Source organism: Fundulus heteroclitus, chromosome 12 (assembly GCF_011125445.2).
Source record: "Fundulus heteroclitus isolate FHET01 chromosome 12, MU-UCD_Fhet_4.1, whole genome shotgun sequence".
In the NCBI taxonomy this organism is placed as follows: Eukaryota; Metazoa; Chordata; class Actinopteri; order Cyprinodontiformes; family Fundulidae; genus Fundulus; species Fundulus heteroclitus.
In genome coordinates, this window is record NC_046372.1 from 451976 (window position 1) to 470519 (window position 18544).

General features: G+C 42.3%; 1 protein-coding gene across 1 annotated transcript; it reads right to left on the reverse strand.

Moving 5' to 3' along the window:
• Positions 1 to 938: 938 nt before the first annotated feature.
• polk (polymerase (DNA directed) kappa) lies at positions 939 to 17175 on the reverse strand. The gene is given in 15 exon segments (XM_036143590.1): positions 939 to 1525; positions 3046 to 3094; positions 7565 to 8509; positions 9675 to 9765; positions 9767 to 9847; positions 11537 to 11633; positions 11714 to 11746; positions 11862 to 12028; positions 12622 to 12746; positions 14408 to 14575; positions 15270 to 15420; positions 15496 to 15627; positions 15966 to 16118; positions 16195 to 16314; positions 16784 to 17175. Coding segments are annotated over 15 exon segments (2523 nt in total). The 5' UTR covers positions 16913 to 17175; the 3' UTR covers positions 939 to 1443.
• Positions 17176 to 18544: the final 1369 nt, after the last annotated feature.

Here is an 18544-nt window from a genome sequence, read left to right on the forward strand (position 1 = left end):
GAACGTCGTAACAGTAGCAGGATTTAAAAAGATAAACAAAATGCTCATTTTCACCAATGGTTCACATTTAATTAGACTGACATGTTAGTTTAGGTGCAGAATATCAATAAAATGTATTTCTGTTTTCTATTCAAAAAGCAACATCATATAGATACGTCACAAACAAAAGTGATCATTTTAAGGCATTTTATTTCTGTTAGTTTTGAGGATTATGGTGAACAGCTACTGAAAAAAAAAACTATTCTGACAGTGTATGTCTAAGTGCTCTATGGTTTATGAACTCAGTACACGGCTGGACCTCCTTTACCATGAATTACTGCACCAGTGCGGTGAGGTTTTCAGCCTGTGGTTCTGCTGCGGCCCAGATTGGTTTAACAGCGGCCTTCAGATCATCTGCCTTGTTGGTTCTGGTGTTGGTTCTGAGCAACGTTGTCTTTCTTTTCCCTGGTCCACGTAAAACACTTTGGATGTTGCCTCTGGTTTAAAAGAGGCAACATCATAAAAACAAGGAATGCGACACTGGAAGCCTGTGTCCAGTCGTGCTTCTGCTGACTAATGACCTCTTAAAGATCTCATCATCCATGCCGCTTGAGCACCTGGTTCTGATGTTTTCCTTCCACTCAACTTCCCATTACGGTTCATGGGAGACAGTTCACCCTCCTTGTGGAGGGAGTCAGTGACTATCTGCTGGACATTAGTCAAGTCAGCAGTCTTCTCCATCACTCTGTAGGCTATAGTGTACCATTTTTGGAATAAAACTTTTTTTTTTTTTTTTAAGTAATATTGTAGTTTTCTAAGAAACTGAATTTGGGGTTTTCGTCGGCTGTGAGCCATAATCGTTTAAATTACCAGAAATAAGCTTTTGAAATAAATATTTAAATAGAAAGGCTTCGCTTTATCAACTGAAAAAAATATGAAGTAATGGAGATGAGCAGGGATTTCAGCAGGGAGGTTTCACATTGAATATTTATTAAATATATTGTTCATTATTAGGAGCACATTGTAATATTGCAGAAAAAGATAAATAAAACAGGGAACGGCTGAAATTACAAGAGTGAAATAACTTAACAGATTTTAAAAAAATGCAGCAGATATCCTGATCTTTAATTTATCCTTAGGCTAAATAACGTTATCTTCATTGAGAAACAAAAAGTAGAATCTGGAATCAGCAAACTTCATCCTCATTTATAGATCCTTACTTTACTGCAGTTAAATCACTTCCTGTCACCTTTGCTTTTGCCTTTGGCTTAAAAGGAGTTAATCAGTGCAAGTGCTCGGCTTCTTCTGGCAGCAGGAAGCCAAATGTGCGTCCTTGTGTGGAGCAGCCCTGGTCCCGGCGTGAATAAAAACAGTCAACAGAAAACCTTGAGCCGGGGAGAGCTGGCGTGTCTCTTCTGGCCGCAGAAAACGTCTTCACATCGTCCGGAGGCGGACTGACCACCGTCACCTGAAGAACTTGTCGATGGTGTTGGAAAGCCCGAGGCTCTTGGCTTTTTTAGACGGAGGAGAGGAAGGCGTGTCTCGTCTAACACAAGAAATTAACACACAAAAAATAAATGTTTTTCACTGAGGCGGCCATGGAAGGAAATGAGGATCAGTGCCGCTCAACCACAAGGTTCAGTGCCTTGCAAAAGTATTCACACCCATTAAGGTTCTGACCAACAACTTTGATGTATTTTATTGACAGAGCAACACAAAGTAGCACATAATTATGATTAACTAACGAATATCTGAACTGGGTGGCATGTGTCTGTATTCAGTCTCATTTAAGTCTGTGGATCCTAAATAAAAGCCTCATGCAATCAGTCGCCATCAGAAGTTATTTAATAGGAGTCCTAAGTGTAATTTAATATTTTGGATACATAAATGCTCCACTTATCAGGAACAAACTTCCTGAAAGCCTGAGTTCCTTTAAATCCAGATTAAAAACACATTTCTATAGGATTGCCTTTGACTGTCCGGCTGTTTTTAATATTTGTTTTTAGTTTCCATTTTCCTGTGTTTTGTTTTGTTTCAATTTTCCTACATTTTATTCCAAAAGTTTTTTTTATCTATTATTCTGTTTCATTTTCCAGTATTTTAATAATTTAAAGCCTGTGACAGACTGGCGACCTGTCCAGGGTGTATCGCGCCTCTCGCCCATTTACTGCTGGAGATAGGCACCAGCACCCCTCGTGACCCCATGAGGGTTAGACGTGTTAAAAAATGGATGAATAATCATTTTGCGTTGTCCATGTACTGAAATGTGCTACACAGATAAGTCTGCCTTTCCTTGCCTATAAAGCTACTTCTAAAACAGGCGTCCAACTTAAACGGGCATCAGCTTCTGCAGGAACCAACTCATAAACCGTTTATTTTAAAATCGGGTGTTTTGAAGCGGGGTAGCATGTGAAACCTGCAGGATGACGGTTCTGCAGGGCCAGAGCCGACCAGCCTTGGTGCAGCTGAGTTCAACTGAGAATCAACGGCCAGACTTGAAGTCTCTCCATCTAATCTGACTGAAGTTGAGCTATTTTACGAAGAAGAACAGGACACAATTTGAGTCTCAAAAACTACAGAGCAGGCAGAGCTCTACAGCGAACGACATGAAGCTGTAATTGATCCAAATTATTTACACAGGCGGGCTGAATAGACATGTGAGCCACACTTCTCTGGGTTTCATTTAGTGGAAATGTTGAAAACCATGTACCCTTCTCCATTAAACAATGGATTTTGTTGGTCTGTTACATGTGTGGAGTTTGCATGTTCTCCCGTGTCTGCGTAGGTTTCCTCCGGGCGCTCTGGTTTCCCCTACAGCTAAAGACGTGACGGTCAGGTCGGCCATTAGTGGCTAAACCTCCATCTGATCTACGAAGTTTCGTTGTAGGTGCCTTGTATGTATAATGACAAATAAAGAACCTTACCTTATCTAAAAACCTAATTAATTGCATGCAAATGTGTATGTGAAACGACAAACTGCAAAAAAAAAAAAAAAAAAAAAGGTCTGAAATCTTTTGCAAGACAATGAATGGAGAGGATATAAAGGAAAACGTGGGCCGTCCTCACCGTTTGCTCTTGCCTTTACTTGCTTGCCTCGGCAGGAGACGTCCAGCGTCTGCAACAAGAGACAGAGACACACAAGCAGTCACATGGATTAGAGAAGGAAATCCTACGATCGCTTCAATGGACAGAGGCACAGAAGGAGGAGATACACGGCTGCAACATCTCTCCAGCAGCGTACAGACCACACTTCCAGTAGGAGTCCCATTCCACAGAAGAAGAAAAAGAAAAAAACAGCCTCCGGTTCATTGTTGGAGATAGAAAGGATAGAAAGTGATTTCGCCGTTTCAGGGGCCAGGGCCGGGGGAGGGGGGGCCCACGGGGTGAAATGAGATGTCCTTTCTCTGTCGGGATCAATAAGAGCTTCTCATCCAGCGCCGCCGTCAGTAAATAACAGGGTCACGAGGTCACTGGGAGCCCTTTGAAACAAGACAATGCTTCTGTTCGCGCCGCAGACGGGTTATGGGCATTTTTAACGTGCCCGTTCCTTTCCTGAGACTTAGGATCTATGAAGAAGCAAATGGCATACCTGGAGCCCCATTGTACACGTCGGCCGGTGGGCAAATGATTATCTGGCCGTTCAGAAGCAAACAGAACAAAACTCAGCCTTCGGTAGATATACAGGAGCATTTCTCTCTCTCTGCTTTTCAGTGCTAGCTTGTTTATTTTGTTTTGTTTTTACTTTTTCATAACATTTGTTAATCTTTTTTAGGGGATACGATTCTACTATGCCCGGTGTTCTGCTAACACTTTCACTTGCAGGTAGCTCTGTTTACTTTTGTGTTACATATTTAAATAGATATAAACACAAAGATTATTTTTACATTACTTTAAAATCTAAAAACACTGAGGCTCTTCGTGGATTTATCACAGATATTTTACGCTTTTAAAAAAAAAAATCACAGACTATAGAAAAAGGAAGACAAGAAACCAAAGACAACGGACATGTTGGAGCACACATCATTTTAGACAAATAGCAATAAAGTGTTAGAAAGTTTAAAGAAAACGGTCCGCTATTTTTCCCTTTTTCACCCTTATCCTGACCTGGAAAACTCTGAAATCAATGACCGCGCTGTTCCCGACTATTCAATGTTTCCTGTTTGTTGAGTAACAGAAGATGGACGCGTCTCCTTAGGTTATTTGCTGCCGCTTGTTGACACAATTATGCAACGGGAGAAATATTTGACTTTGCAGCTTTTGTGAGGCAAATCTACGACGGAGTATTAGGGCCACACATGAAGAGAAAAAATATTTTTGCCATGACGAGATTAAACTCGCCATGTCGACTTTAAACTCAACATTTCGAGAATAAGGGTGATATATATCGTGGCGACTTTATTCTCGACGTGTCGACTTTAAAGTCGACATTAAACTCGACATTTCGACAATAAAGTTGAAATCAGTTCAAAAATAGTTTGGAGAGAGACGACCGCTGCACAGGATACCTGCACTGAATCCAGAATCAGACAGTGGGCTGACGATTCAACATGCCTTGTGTAGATGATTTGGTCAAATTGTACTTCAGAATCGGGTTTAGCAATAAGGAAATCCTCGGTCTTTTAGGCCAGAACCACAGTGTGATTATTAGTGTAAGGACGCTGAAAGACTAGGAAACTAGGGAAAGACGTTACGTTATTGGTAGGCCACCGCTTCCAGTGATGATTATACAGTTGCAGCACGGCAAAGACTAACTTCATACTTAATTAAAACGCAGAGACTGCAGCTGTGGAGCGCGGTTGCTCTTTTCTCCAAACTTTGGAATGTCGAGATTAAAGTCGCCACGATATATCAACTTTATTCTCGAAATGGCGAGTTTAATGTCGTCATGGCAAAACTTTTTTTTTTTTTTTTTTTTTTTTCTTCATGTGTGGCCCTAATACTCCATCGTACAAATCTCTCGCGGCAGTGAGGGCCAGCCTCCGTGTTTTCCCACGCTGCTGGGTCCGGACGGACCGCTGTGACAGCTGGATCTCAAACTGGCCTTTATAACACTTCCCAAACTGATGGGCAGCAATCAGGGGCGGTTCTAGACAGGGGCCAACAGGGGCCCATGCCCCTGTAGAAATAGCCCCGGTCCCTGTTATGGCCCCTGTACTAAAAGCATGATGTTAAATAAACTTCTCATAATTATTTGCAATGGCAAAGAAACCATAACTGATTGGTCACTTTGACCAATATTATTTTTTTTACCTATACAGCTTTACTCTAAAAAGAATTTAAAACTTAAGATGTTTCACATTTAGCTTTAGCCGTATTGAGCAGGGGGCAAAGTTTTCAACTGCTGGATCACTTAATATTATTACACAGTTAAATATTGCCATTTTTATGTTTTTAATTTTTTTTGTTCTGTGCCCCTGTGAAAAAACACTGGCCCCACCTTGGCCCCCCAGGTAAATTTGGTCTAGAACCGCCCCTGGCAGCAATCATTTCCTCTCTAACCTCGTCGCTTACGTCTTTCCTTGGCGTTGCGCCAGCACCCAGCAGGACTATGACTTCCTGGAGGCGGTCACACCTGACAACGATCCTGTTATTGAAGTTTCCTCATAAATCCTAAATAAATGCCAGGGTTTCCTGTATTTGCCATTGTGCGTTTTGTACAGGTTACATCTGCGCGCCATTAGTTGATTACAATATTCTCCTACAAAGACTTGAGCATACTGTAGGGATTAAGGGAAAAGCATTAGGCTGGTTTAAATCTTATCTGTCGGACAGATTCCAGTTTGTTCATGTTAATAATAAATCTTCCTCAAACTCTAGGGTCACTTGTGGAGTACCACAGGGTTCAGTCCTTGGACCAATTCTATTTACTATATATATGCTTCTGATTGGCAAAATTATCAGACAGCATGGGATTAATTTCCACTGTTATGCTGATGACACTCAGCTATATTTATCCATAAATCCTGATGAATCCAATCAGTTACTTCCACTGCAGTCATGTCTTGATGACATCAAAAGCTGGATGACTTTAAATTTCCTGCATTTAAATTCTGACAAGACAGAAGTTGTAATCTTTGGGCCAGAGTCTTCAAAAAGTTTTTAATCAATCCCTTAATCTGGATGGCATTAACTTGGCCTCTGGTAATAAAGTTAAAAATCTTGGTGTTGTTTTCGACCAAGACATGTCATTTAAATCCCATATTAAACAGGTTTCCAGAGTTTCCTTTTTTCACCTCCGGAATATCGCCAAAATTAGAAACATTCTGTCCAGGAGTGATGCTGAAAAACTAGTCCATGCATTTGTTACTTCAAGGCTGGACTATTGTAATTCTTTACTATCAGGAAGTCCACAAAATGCAGTTCGAAGTCTTCAGCTGATCCAAAATGCTGCAGCAAGAGTTCTGATGAAAATCAACAAGAGGGATCATATTTCTCCAATTTTAGCTTCCCTTCATTGGCTTCCTGTTAAATCAAGAATAGAATTTAAAATTCTCCTTCTAACGTATAAAGCCCTTAATAATCAAGCTCCATCATATATCAGAGCTCTGATTACCCCGTATGTTCCTAACAGAGCTCTTCACTCTCAGACTGCAGGTCTGCTGGTGGTTCCTAGAGTCTCTAAAAGTAGAATGGGAGGCAGATCCTTTAGCTATCAGGCTCCTCTCCTGTGGAACCAACTCCCAGTTTTGGTCCGTGAGTCAGACACCCTGTCTACTTTTGAGACTAATGTTAAAACTTTCCTTTTTGACAAAGCTTATAGTTAGAGTGGCTCATACCCTAAGCTACCTCTATAGTTGTGCTGTGATAGGCCTAGTCTGCTGGTGGACATCAGGGTCTAATTTTCTCACTCTACTGATTTCTACTGTTCTTCAGTCTACTGTTCTCCAGTTTTGCATTGTATTACATTGAAATGACTGTTGTCATTTCAGCTTTTAACTTTTTGCTTTCTCTTTTTCCCTTCATAGTAGGTACACCTGGTCTGGCGTTCTGTTAACTGTGACATCATCCAGAGAAGACGGCTCACCCGCTACTACTATCTAATGTAGAACAGATTACTAGATCAATGTGTGCTTCTGTGCTTTTTTGTCTCTCTTGTTGTGTCTCTGTTCTGTCTTCTGTAACCCCCAGTCGGTCGAGGCAGATGACCGTTCATACTGAGCCTGGTTCTGCCGGAGGTTTTCCTTCCCGTTAATGGGTGGTTTTTCTTCCCACTGTCGCTTCATGCTTGCTCAGTATGAGGGATTGCAGCAAAGCCATGTACAATGCAGATGACTCTTCCTGTGGCTCTACGCTTCCCCAGGAGTGAATGCTGCTTGTTGGGACTTTGATGCAATCAACTGGTTTCCTTATATAGGACATTTTTGACCAATCTGTATAATCTGACCCAATCTGTATAATATGATTGAACTTGACTTTGTAAAGTGCCTTGAGATGACATGTTTCATGATTTGGCGCTATATAAATAAAATTGAATTGAATTGAATTGAATTAGAAGCGGGTAAAGAGCAGATCATTCGACAACGTGCTGATGTTCGGAGGATAACGCTGACATTAATGAGAAGTGAATGAAGGGACAGGCGCTCACCCGTGTCGCAGCTGTGTTTCACTGCAGGTGCTTCTCCAGAAAATGCCGCCTGGCCTCCGAGTTCGTGGAGGACCTCCTGGTTGAGGCAGAGGTCCACGTGGCGGTTGAAGACGGCGAGGTCGTCCGTGTCTTGGGTCCGCTGACACACGGGGCAAGTCAGGACGGGGCTTTTACCGTGGGGTGAGCGCCGCTGCCGGGCCGCAGGCTGCCTGTCGGCTTGAATCAGTGAAGCCGGATCGCTCCTCCAGGTTCCTTGGCCTTCTGGAGGCGATCCTCCGCACGACGGCTCCTTTTCCACAGCGCGCCACCTCCCCTGTTCGGGCACGGCTGCGGACTGCGGGTGGTCCGGCTCTGGATCCGGGCGGCACTCTGCGTCTGAGACGTGGTCTTCCCTCCCCGCGGCCTCGCTGAGGCAGGAGTCTATGTGCCGGTTGAAGGCGTCCAGGTCGGCCGTGTCCACGTTCCTGAAGCACACGGGACACGTGAGGCTTTCTGCGAGAGCCCGGCAGCCCGGCGAGGACGCGCGGCGCTCCACGGGCGAAGCCGGTTCGTCTTCAGGAAGATCTTGGACTGTGGGGTCGTTCGTGTCGGCTGGCTGCGATGACTCTGCTGTGATGACTGGGCTGGTTCTCTCGGCCTGGAGTTGCAGTCGTTTGGCATGAGCTCTTTGAAAGAAGGACTGCTGCGGCGGCTGCTCCTCGCCGCTGTGCCCTGGCTTACTCCTCCAACAAACCTTGTTTTGTGTCTGCCCGTTCTGCACCGGTGCATCGTGGGTAAGCTGTGAGCTTTGGATCGAGTGACCGCGAACGTCCCCTCCTTCCGGCGTTTCATGCAATATTTGGGGAGAGCGACCGCAGCCGGCCTTGCCTGGCTGAAGGAAGCTTATGATGCTTTTCTGCATCGGCGTTTTGTCATCGGAACTCACGAAGGCAGATATCCGAACACCTGCGTGTACAAAGACAAAGAAAACGTAAACAGAATACCAAGAAAAGAGCTTCGTGCACTTATTCAACCCCCCTGAGCCACATTATGCCACAACCACAAATGTCTTTTATTGGGATTTTATGCAACCAAGTAGTGCAGACTTATGATCAGAAAAGGCAAAGGATACGCAGATATCGAAATTTTCTTATGTGCATTTCTATTCACCACCCTGAGCCGGTATTTGGGAGTTTTAGAGAACGGGACTACCAGCTGTTGTGCCAACAGATTGTCCCACCTGAACGTTGGCTCTCCACAGCTCCTCCAGAGTTACCAGGAGCCTCATGGCTGCCTCTCTGATTAATGCTCCCTTTGCCCTGCCAGCCGGTTTAGATGGAGCACGTGTTGCTAGGTCTGCAGGTGTGCTGAGCTTTCAGATCATAGATAATAGCTGTTCAGATAATAGACGGCACAGCCCTTGGGATATTGTTTTATAACCTTACCCAGCGTTGAACCAATGGATTACACATGGCTGGACTCTATTTCATAACTAGGTGAGCTGTGGAGGCAACTGGTTCCAGTACACTGCAAAAAGGGAACTAAAAGTAAGTGAAATTTCCTTGAAATCAGTGTATGTTTCCTTGATTTGAGGAGCTAAATAAGATTATTTGCCAATGGAATGAGTATTTTTACCCCTAAAATAAGATAATTAGATATCCTGCACTGGAAATAAGATGATGGAGACGAGTTGTTCCAATTTTAAGTGTGAAAATCTCATTCCATTGGCAAATAGTCTTATTTACCTGCTGAAATCAAGGAAAAATACACTAATTTCAAGGAAATTTCACTTACTTTGAGTTCCCTTTTTGCAGTGTAGAATCAGAGTTCAGGGACTGAATACAAACGCATGCTTTACTTTTCAGACTTTTATTTTCTTTTTTAAATAAAAGTGGCAAAAACACGTTCAGGCCACTTCACAGTTCTGCACTACGTGTGTCACTCTCAATTAAAATTTGTGGTTTTAGGCTAAAGACGTTCAAGAGGTTTAAACACTTTTGCAAGGCACTGTGTGTTAGATTTAGTTTTTTTTTTTTTAAGCTTTTGCAGCTTGGGACAGATTATTTAGATGCATTAGTAACACGGTAATGGATGTGTCATTTGTGCTGTTGTTAAATGTAATTTAAATTACCCATGAGCCTCAGTCGGAGGGGCTGGGGGCTTTCACTTTCTATTTCCATCTTCAGTAAGTCTTTAGCGACAGCAAAGATGTCCTCCACCTGTGGCCACGGCGTAGGGCAGCGTCTGTGCCTTGGTTTTCACCTCAAAGTTCACATTCTTCAGCTTCAGAGTCACCGTCTTACCCTTAACAAACCAGAAGAAAAAAGAGGAAAACACAGTAAACAATCCAAGCCGTTTCATCCGTCATTTACCGATATAATAAATAGGACTGCTGGAAACAAAAGAGAGATGGAGATCTGTGTGACGTGGCATATCAGTGACTGATCATGTTGTCAGTTTTCACAGTAATGTGATCATCTCTGGGGCTGATAGTGGCCCCTGCTGTCTCGTTAATGGCCCTCCATTTTCTCCTGCTATCAAGGGAGTCGGACAGGGGGCTGATGGTCTTGCCAAGACCTTTACTTGCTCCTCCGTCGATTCAGAAGGACACAGGACAGGGTGAGGTGATTGCGTGAGATTCAGTTTGGAGTCAAGGTGATGCTTTGGAAGGCCAAGAACAGGACAGTGTTTTGTTTTCACGAACCTGTATTCCCTATGTGTCGAGTAACACTTCTACTTGTGTTTAAGCATCCCAGAGAGTCAGGAGATAATCAGGAGAGCAAGAGGTGATGCGGCCGTGCAGAGAAAAGAGTTCTTATATTATTATTGCCCTGCAATAACTTTGGATTTCTTCTTTTTTCCGGGGTGCAAGCATAGCGCGTCACAGAGGCCAGTTTCCCTGCACAAGTCACCATTAAGTTAGACGAGGACCCGAGTTTGCCCTGCCTAGAGCTGCAGGTCGGGTTACAATTGCCGTATCATCAATTTTTGCATCATCGCACAGATGCAGCATTTGGTTTGATATCAAAATGTATGCGCTGTGCGTGTTCTGCCTGTTTGATGGACTTTCACTCCCATCATGTCCAAACTTGAGATGCTGGAGTGCAAAAAGAATGGTAGGAACATTGTGATGGAGGAACAGAGAGACAAAAAGTCAGGAAACTGAGATGAGCATCATCAAAATCACAGCATTTTGTAACATTACATGTTTTTCTGACGTTGTACATCCCTTGCGATCTAATCTAAGTGAACAGTCTGGTAAGGTCGGTTAAAAAGCTGAGTTAGAAATCTGCAGCAAAGCGCGCCATCACTGGGTCAATATGACTAGAAAGTTCAGCTCATTCAGTTTTTTGTGTGCTACGGTGAGACGATCCCAAGATTTACTGCATAAGCAACAAAGACTCGAATGGGGTGAATATGTATAAAAGGACCCTAATGCCCACTTTTACATATGGTGGAGGATCAGTGATGCTGTGGGCCTTTTTTTTTCTTTTCCAAAGGGCATCCTTTGAAACTCCAGATTTTAAATAAAAATCTAATGGCCTCTGCTAGAAGACTGAAAATGGTTCATCCCAGAGTCTTCCGGCACAACAGTGATCCAAAAACAAGCAACCCAATCCACACAGAAACGGTTCAACGACTTTTTTTCATGCCCGTCTCAGTGCCTAGATCTAGCATGCTGGTCTAGCCCGTTGAAAAGAGAAACGAAGACTCAGGAGGATCTGGAGAGGGTGTGAAAACTGCTGCAGGAGACCAGGTGTTGTCTTAAAAGACAAAAGTGGGTCGCCCAAAGAGCCCTTTGGATTTTGTAAAAAGCGTAGTTACTAATTACGACTTGAATAGCCAGATTATTTTCCTGCGACTAAAGATTGACATTTCGCACATCTTTTCCAGGACCGTCCATCCCAGTGGAGGGCGCTGTAAATGAGCGCAGGAAGCCAAATCGCTTCTTCGCTACGCCAAAACTACAAAACCCAGCCTCCTGTCCCATACCTTCAGAGCTTCTTTCTTCAAGTCGTCCGCCAGATCCTCACACAGCTCCCTGCATAAAGAGAACTGCTCCTCGGGCTTGCTCAGTTCTTTAAATGTCCTGCCAACAAAAAAATCAGGGTTAAAAATCAAAGGAAGGGCGCAGCGTCGACAGATAAGGACGTCCACTTAAAAGCCAACCTTTCAGTGCTCATGCTTTTTCTTTCTTCGTGTCTGTGAGGAGACAGAGACGGGGAGGGTGAGCTCCTCTTGATTCTTTTCAAACGTTGTGTGTGTTTTTTTTTTTGTTTTTTTTTGGTCTTTTCTGTAGTGAATTGCATTAAATTACCTGGGTATATGCGTGGAGCTCAAACCCAGAGAAATCTGGAGGAAATGATGCCAGGACGTCTCGGAGAACAACAAGGACAGCAGCGCCATCCGCTGGCTGAGGTCTGAACAGGTGGTGATGCCCAGAGTGTTCAGCATTTTCTCGCTCACCTTCCCGATGCCGCAGACCTGAACAGACGCACAGCTTCACCGTGGATGCCGCTTTGCCCCCCAGCATTTTACTTTCAATGAGCCAGACTTCCTGAGTAAGCTTTTAAAACGGCCCGCGTCGACGGATCAGCGGGGAAATCTGCACAATCTGTGAGCCACAACTATCCCATTTAAAATCAAACAAAGGCCCTGTAACTCTTCGGTCTTTGACTCTGACCTTTTCCAGCCTCTGTGTTTCCACATTGAGAGCTAGATGATTAGATCTAGCATGTTGGATTTAGATGTGAAAACCTTCAGACTGCAGCTAAAAGCCTGGACTGGAAGACAGCGTTTACATCATAACCAGAAGCTTAACGTTTGTGGGGAGTTATGGTAGAGGACTTATCATCATATCTAAGGGCCGAAGAGATCATTTTACCATCAACCAACCCGATATGACAAAACATCTGATAAGCCAGGACATCCTGATATCATTAGAGAATGTGACATCTCTGTATACGCTGCATGTAAAGGGTCAGCACAGAAACACCTAAAGGTTTCTCTCACATCTGTCGCCATAAAACTCAGATCACAGCTGGCCGACTTGTTTTTTGGGCACATTTGTGCTTTACTTTGCGAACGGGAAGCTTCTGGGTGAAGTCCATGACCGCCTCTCTGGTGGGGGGCAGCCTGTACTGTCCGTTGGGCTTGTTCTTGTCGCTGCACACCTTGGCGAGCATCATGTTCGGCGCGATTCCTAAACGAGGCGACAGAGGATTTGTGAGTGAATAAAAATCCTCCACAATGTTGAAAACGGTTGAGAGAAATAGGGTTCCAACAACATCGCTGCATGCCAGGGCAACACCACCGGCTCCGTTTCTAATAAATACCAGTTCACAGCATTAACATTGTTTTCATAAAATCTGGAAGCGCTAAAACTGATCATTGTAAACTTTATCAAATATTGGATTCAGCTCAAAGTGTTTATTGTCAGATGTTCAAGTTTTCCTGTACACTGAAAATTCTTACTTTGCTGTCCACATCCAATGCCTACAATAAAAGTAAAATGGAATGCACTGTACTTATAGACAAAAATACAATAAAGATGCAATAAATACAGACATAGGATTGCATAGCTGTTGTTATAACGTGTATTTTTAACACCATCTAAATGGATTTAGGCACGGGTTAATTCCCACCATGTCATCACTGTGACTAAAAGTACCCCGATTTCAAGGTGTTTACACAAAAATTTAAATTCATGCAGAAATAGCGCCTACCTAACCATCTAAATGGATTTAGGCACGGGTTAATTCCCACCATGTCATCACTGTGACTAAAAGTACCCCGATTTCAAGGTGTTTACACAAAAATTTAAATTCATGCAGAAATAGCGCCTACCTAATATCGTCAAGTAGCACATATTCCCGCTGCCTGTACAAAAATAACATTAACTCTGGCTAGTGCTGCACTGATCAGGCTTTTCTTGGTCCTGCTGAAATGAAGATTCAGATTTTTCTCTCTCTGGACTTTAACAAAATAAAAAAGAGGAGTCAAAAAATGTGCTGTGGCTTTTTTTGATTGCAAAACAAACCAGTTGCAAGATAAATGATGCGTGCACCAAAGCATATAACCCATAGTTAACTTGTATTGAACTCAGAACAGTTCAGCTGGGAACCTGCAGTGGGCTGATGTGTTTTTACAGACTGAAAATGGGGCGAACTCGGAGCTTCGCTGCATTCAGTAAATAGGAAAAAAGAAACCGGGACGCCTGATGACAACTGATTAGACACAATTATGGGGGAAAAAAGGTCTGATTTTGACCTCTGGCTGACTACAAATTACCACAGTATTATCCATAACATTTATTTCTTGTTTTTTTTTTTTTTTCATCTTGATCCCCAAACTTAAGTAGAAACAGAAAATAAACACCTGCTAAATGTTTTTTGAAGTAAATGTGCTTGTTGAGCAGAATAATTGTTGGTCTTTATAGAATAACACTGGAAGAGTAACCCGCTGATATTAGCTGGTTTACTAGTCAAGCTGTCTGCGAGGGGAGCCCGCTTAACACATATACAACACATAATTCTGTCAATTGGAGTTTTAAAAACGGAGGTACCCTAATAAGAGTGATAGGTGGCACTACTGTGGTTTCCAAAAATCTAAATTTATCCTTATGGGAAAAAGAGAGTGTCTCCTTTCAGACAGCGGGACCAGCAGTTCGCAGCAACATGTGGGGGAGGGGTCATATTGTAGTCCAGAATACAGCCTGAGGAAACTTAGACCCACCAGGCACTTTCTCAAGCATCTCATTAAAAAGACTTTAAACAGTATGAGAAACACTTTTTCATATCCCCCCCACCCCCCAAAAAAAGTAACTTTTTAAAAGCCAGATAAATCAGCCCATTGAGCTCTCACCTGCGCTGGCAGTCAACGTGGTCTTCTGCTCGATGCGGAAGCGCATCTCTCTCACGGCCTCCTCTACAGACGTCCCAAACAGTTCAGAGGGACCGCCTGCATCTCCTCCAGATGAGCTCAGACTGTCAAACAGGACCGGGGAGAGGTCTGCCCCTTCCGCCGTCTCCGCTGTAAGTAAATAAAGGATAATAAGGTGAATTTCAGGTATATAAAAGATGTTACTCCTAAATTACTGTATATGTGCATCTCAATAAATCAGAATGTCAATGAGAAGTTGTTTTATTTCAGTAAATCATCTGAAAATGTGACATTTGTGTTTTAGATAAATAAAACATGATTATGGCTTACAACAAATGAAAATCCTGCATTTAGTTTTTCTGAAAATCTGAATATTACATCAGCGACAGAAAAAAAAAAGGATTTTAATTCAGAAATGTTAAGTTATGTCCTATAGATAATCAGGGGGAAGACTGCAGACTTGTCAGTTGTCCAAGAGACACCTGACAAGCAAATTGAGTGGGAAGTTAAGTGGAAGGAAAACATACGATAGAAAAAAAAAAGATACACAGGCAGCGGGGTTAACCAAAGCTTTAAGATGGGGGAGGGAGAGTCGCCTGATTGACCAATAAACTAGCTTGATTAAAACTCCAATAAGGATATATGGAGCCATAAAAATCAAAGATTACCAGCAAAAAAAAAACTTTAAAGTGTATTACTCTGTGTCTAATGGATCAATGTATAAGAACATATATGACTTTCACTTTTTGGATTGAATTACTTAAGTGATAATTACTTAAGTGCTATTCTAATTTACTGGGATACACGTATATCTCCTGAGTAATATTATGGAACAAGGTCATGCCTGGCGTGTTGCTCCTGGATCTGTAGCGGTGCGTTCGTAGGGACTCCGGCCAGCTCTGCCGCTGCTCCAGGTGATCTGTAAAATCTAAATAGGCTTCATCCAGGCTCATTGGCTGAAAGTTGGGACCGTATTCCGCAAAAATCTCCCTAACCTGAAAGATAAAAACTCATCAGCGCCTCCTCATGGGTAACAGAAACCCCCAGGGTGGAATCTGTTTCCATCTTACCTCCTCGCTCACAGCCCTGTATTTGTCAAAGTTAAGAGGAACGATGACCAGGCCGGGGCAGAGTCTCTTTGCAATGAAGCCAGGCATGGCTGCTCGGACTCCGTATTTCCTGGCGTGGTAATTAGACGTCGACTAAAAAAGAGAAGAAAAAATAAATAAATAAGAAGGTTTTTAACAGAAGTGTTTGCCGTCAGCCCTGTTTTCAGCCCTTCAACTCTGACCAGCCTCCCTCTTTCTGTCAGAGGAAAGCATCAGCATGATGAGCAGATGCAGAAGCTTTTGTAAGCCACTATACAATAATAGCTCTTCACCTTTGCGTTTGTACTTGTAAGCGCTATAATAGTTTATGACCCATCTCCGTCCTTTTTGACTTGCAAACCAGGTCAAAAACTCCAGAGAGAACTCAGAGTTTAGATGCTTCGCTCCACCTCTACTTGCAACAGGTTTGTTTCTGTGACATCCTAACCCACCAGCATGCTCATGGAGCCGACAGCCATGGGTTTGTCCTTCAGCTCTGGGCAGTCCCTCATCTCCACAGCCGCGTAGAAGGCATCCATGTCGACATGTACGATCGCCCTGCTCAGGTCGCGGCTTCTCTCGAGCTCAGACGCCATCTTCTCCACCTACACGGGGAAATTTGTTTTTTAATGGGCTAATTCAAGTGACTCTACACAGTTTAAACCCTGTGATACGTCTCACCTGTGCTTGCGCCCTCTGTAGCTGTTGCTCTGTGAGACGAGCCTTTTGCTGCATCATTTTCTCGATTCGCTGGTTCACCTGCTGCTCTTTCTTGAGCTCGTTCTCGTAGAATCTGGAGCCCTGCGAGAAGAAGACAACGTTAAGGTGGTGTTGTCTTGTCACACATCCCCCCCCCCCCCCCCCCTCCCCTCGAGTCAAAAGTCTATATTTTTCCAAACTAAAAATATATGATCCTCAGTACTTTTAAAATTTCTGAATTTGAACTTCAGTATGACTCTTTCTACAGCAGTCACGCTTTAGATATAAAAAGCCTGCAAAAGCCAGACAGAAGGAAATGTTGAGCCTTTTCTATATTCCATTTTTATTTAGACCTTGAAAATACTACAATAACATTCCCCACTCCTCCAGGTGTGGGAGCATGGTTTGTATTATACAAGTGATGTCTAAATAAAAAAACTGTGGCTTTCTACTTCAGTTTCTGTGACCCTAATCGAGACTGTCCACATCCTCTCAGGTGTGGAGCTGTCAGTGAGTGTGGATATTTGGAGGATCTCTGGTACCGGATGCGTGTCTGTCTGGGTCTCTATACCTTTGACGCCTCCATGATGATCCTGTTGATCTTGTCCCTGTCAAGTCCCTCCATCCCGGCCTTGTTGTCATTAAGCGCCATTCTGGAAAGGAGGTTCTCCTCCTTGGTCGATCCAACTCCATTCTCCATCCCGTTCTGTGTTTTTGAATCAATCTAACAGCGACTCGGGTTGTGCTAGCTTCTCGAGCTCTTGGTATACATATCAGCAGTCCATTCTGTATCCCTTTTGCTGCTTGATCCGAAAGAAAAGAAAATCAACGAGTTGTATAACCTCAAACCCAACACGATTTCTCTGCTCCAATAGCTGGAAATGCGATAACTTCTGCCGATCATGTCGCTACATGTTTTCAAAACCAAGGATCCGGGCGGTATTTGCGGCACTTCCGCGTACGTCATCGTCGACGATGACGGAAACGGAATTGTCATCCACCTGTTCAGAACGCTTGAGCTTTTTTCTCCTCATAAATATTATATCTGAAATAATGAAGACATTAAATACAAAAATAAGACATGTTTTTTTATAGAAAATGGTTTGATAGGGGAATATTACTTGTAAGCCAATTACTAAATCCAAATGGTTATTTATTGTCTTGTTCTGACTTTATGTTACTTTTCCAATTTCCTTTTACCCCCTAAAGAATATGCTGTTGTGTTTGACGCAATCCCTAGTGGGTCATTAAAGGTTTTATTATCTTCGCCTACACGTCAAATTCACTCATTGCCAAGTTTTGATCCAAATTCCATTTATATTGATTATGATTGTCCTTTTATAAGTAAGAAAACAACCAACAAAAGGTTAAGAAATATTCTACTACAAGATGTTTTTTTCACCAGCTTGTATATTTTACTTTTGGAAATATAAATGAGAGTGGACTTGGTTGCTCCTAACAAAAAATACTTCATAAACAATAAAGTGAATAAAGAGAAATTTCTTCTAAAATGATTCATAATGTTTATCCTGTTAAAGCATTTTTGATAAAAAGATAAATGGGATTTGGACCCGATGTGTACTTTTTGTAAAAAATAATGAAGAAAAGCTTATTTATCTTTTTTGGGATTGTAATTATACCAAAATATTCTGGAGAGTTATGTCAATTTTTGTTCATCAAAGAAATCTCAATATTACTTTAACAGATAAGGATGTTTTGTTTGGGATGGAGAAATGTGAACTTGTCAAAACAGAAGTTTTATATGTTGTTAATTTTTTTTATTATTATTTATGGTAAATATCATATTCACACCTCCAAATATTTACAATAAAAACCTATTTTCCAAATTTTATTATCTTCTATTAATATCTATATAGAATCCTTAAAATTCAGCTCAAATCCTAAAGCCATTCAAATCATAACTGCCCTTAAAGAATTGCAACCCTCGAGCACAGATTTGATTGACATTGTAAAATAATTGGTCTATGTTCAGTAAAGCCCTTTGATGTTGTATCTGTTTGTAATTATTAATGTTCTATGTTGTTATTGTATGGTCTTTTTTGCAATAAAAAAAGAACGCTTGAACTTCGTTTGGAGGATGTTTTTTTTGTTTTGTTTTGTTTTGTTTTATTAGATCAGCGCATTTGAAATTATTATTTTTTTATTACCTTGATTATATTGTGTGTCAAATATTGCATTCGAGAATGTACATGTTCTAAAACAGATGTCTGTTTCACAGAGAAATGAAAATGCACTTATAAACAATATGATCATCATTTATTTTAACCTCTGTGCTCAAAGTTGAAGGTTTTTTTTGTTGTTGTTGTCTTGT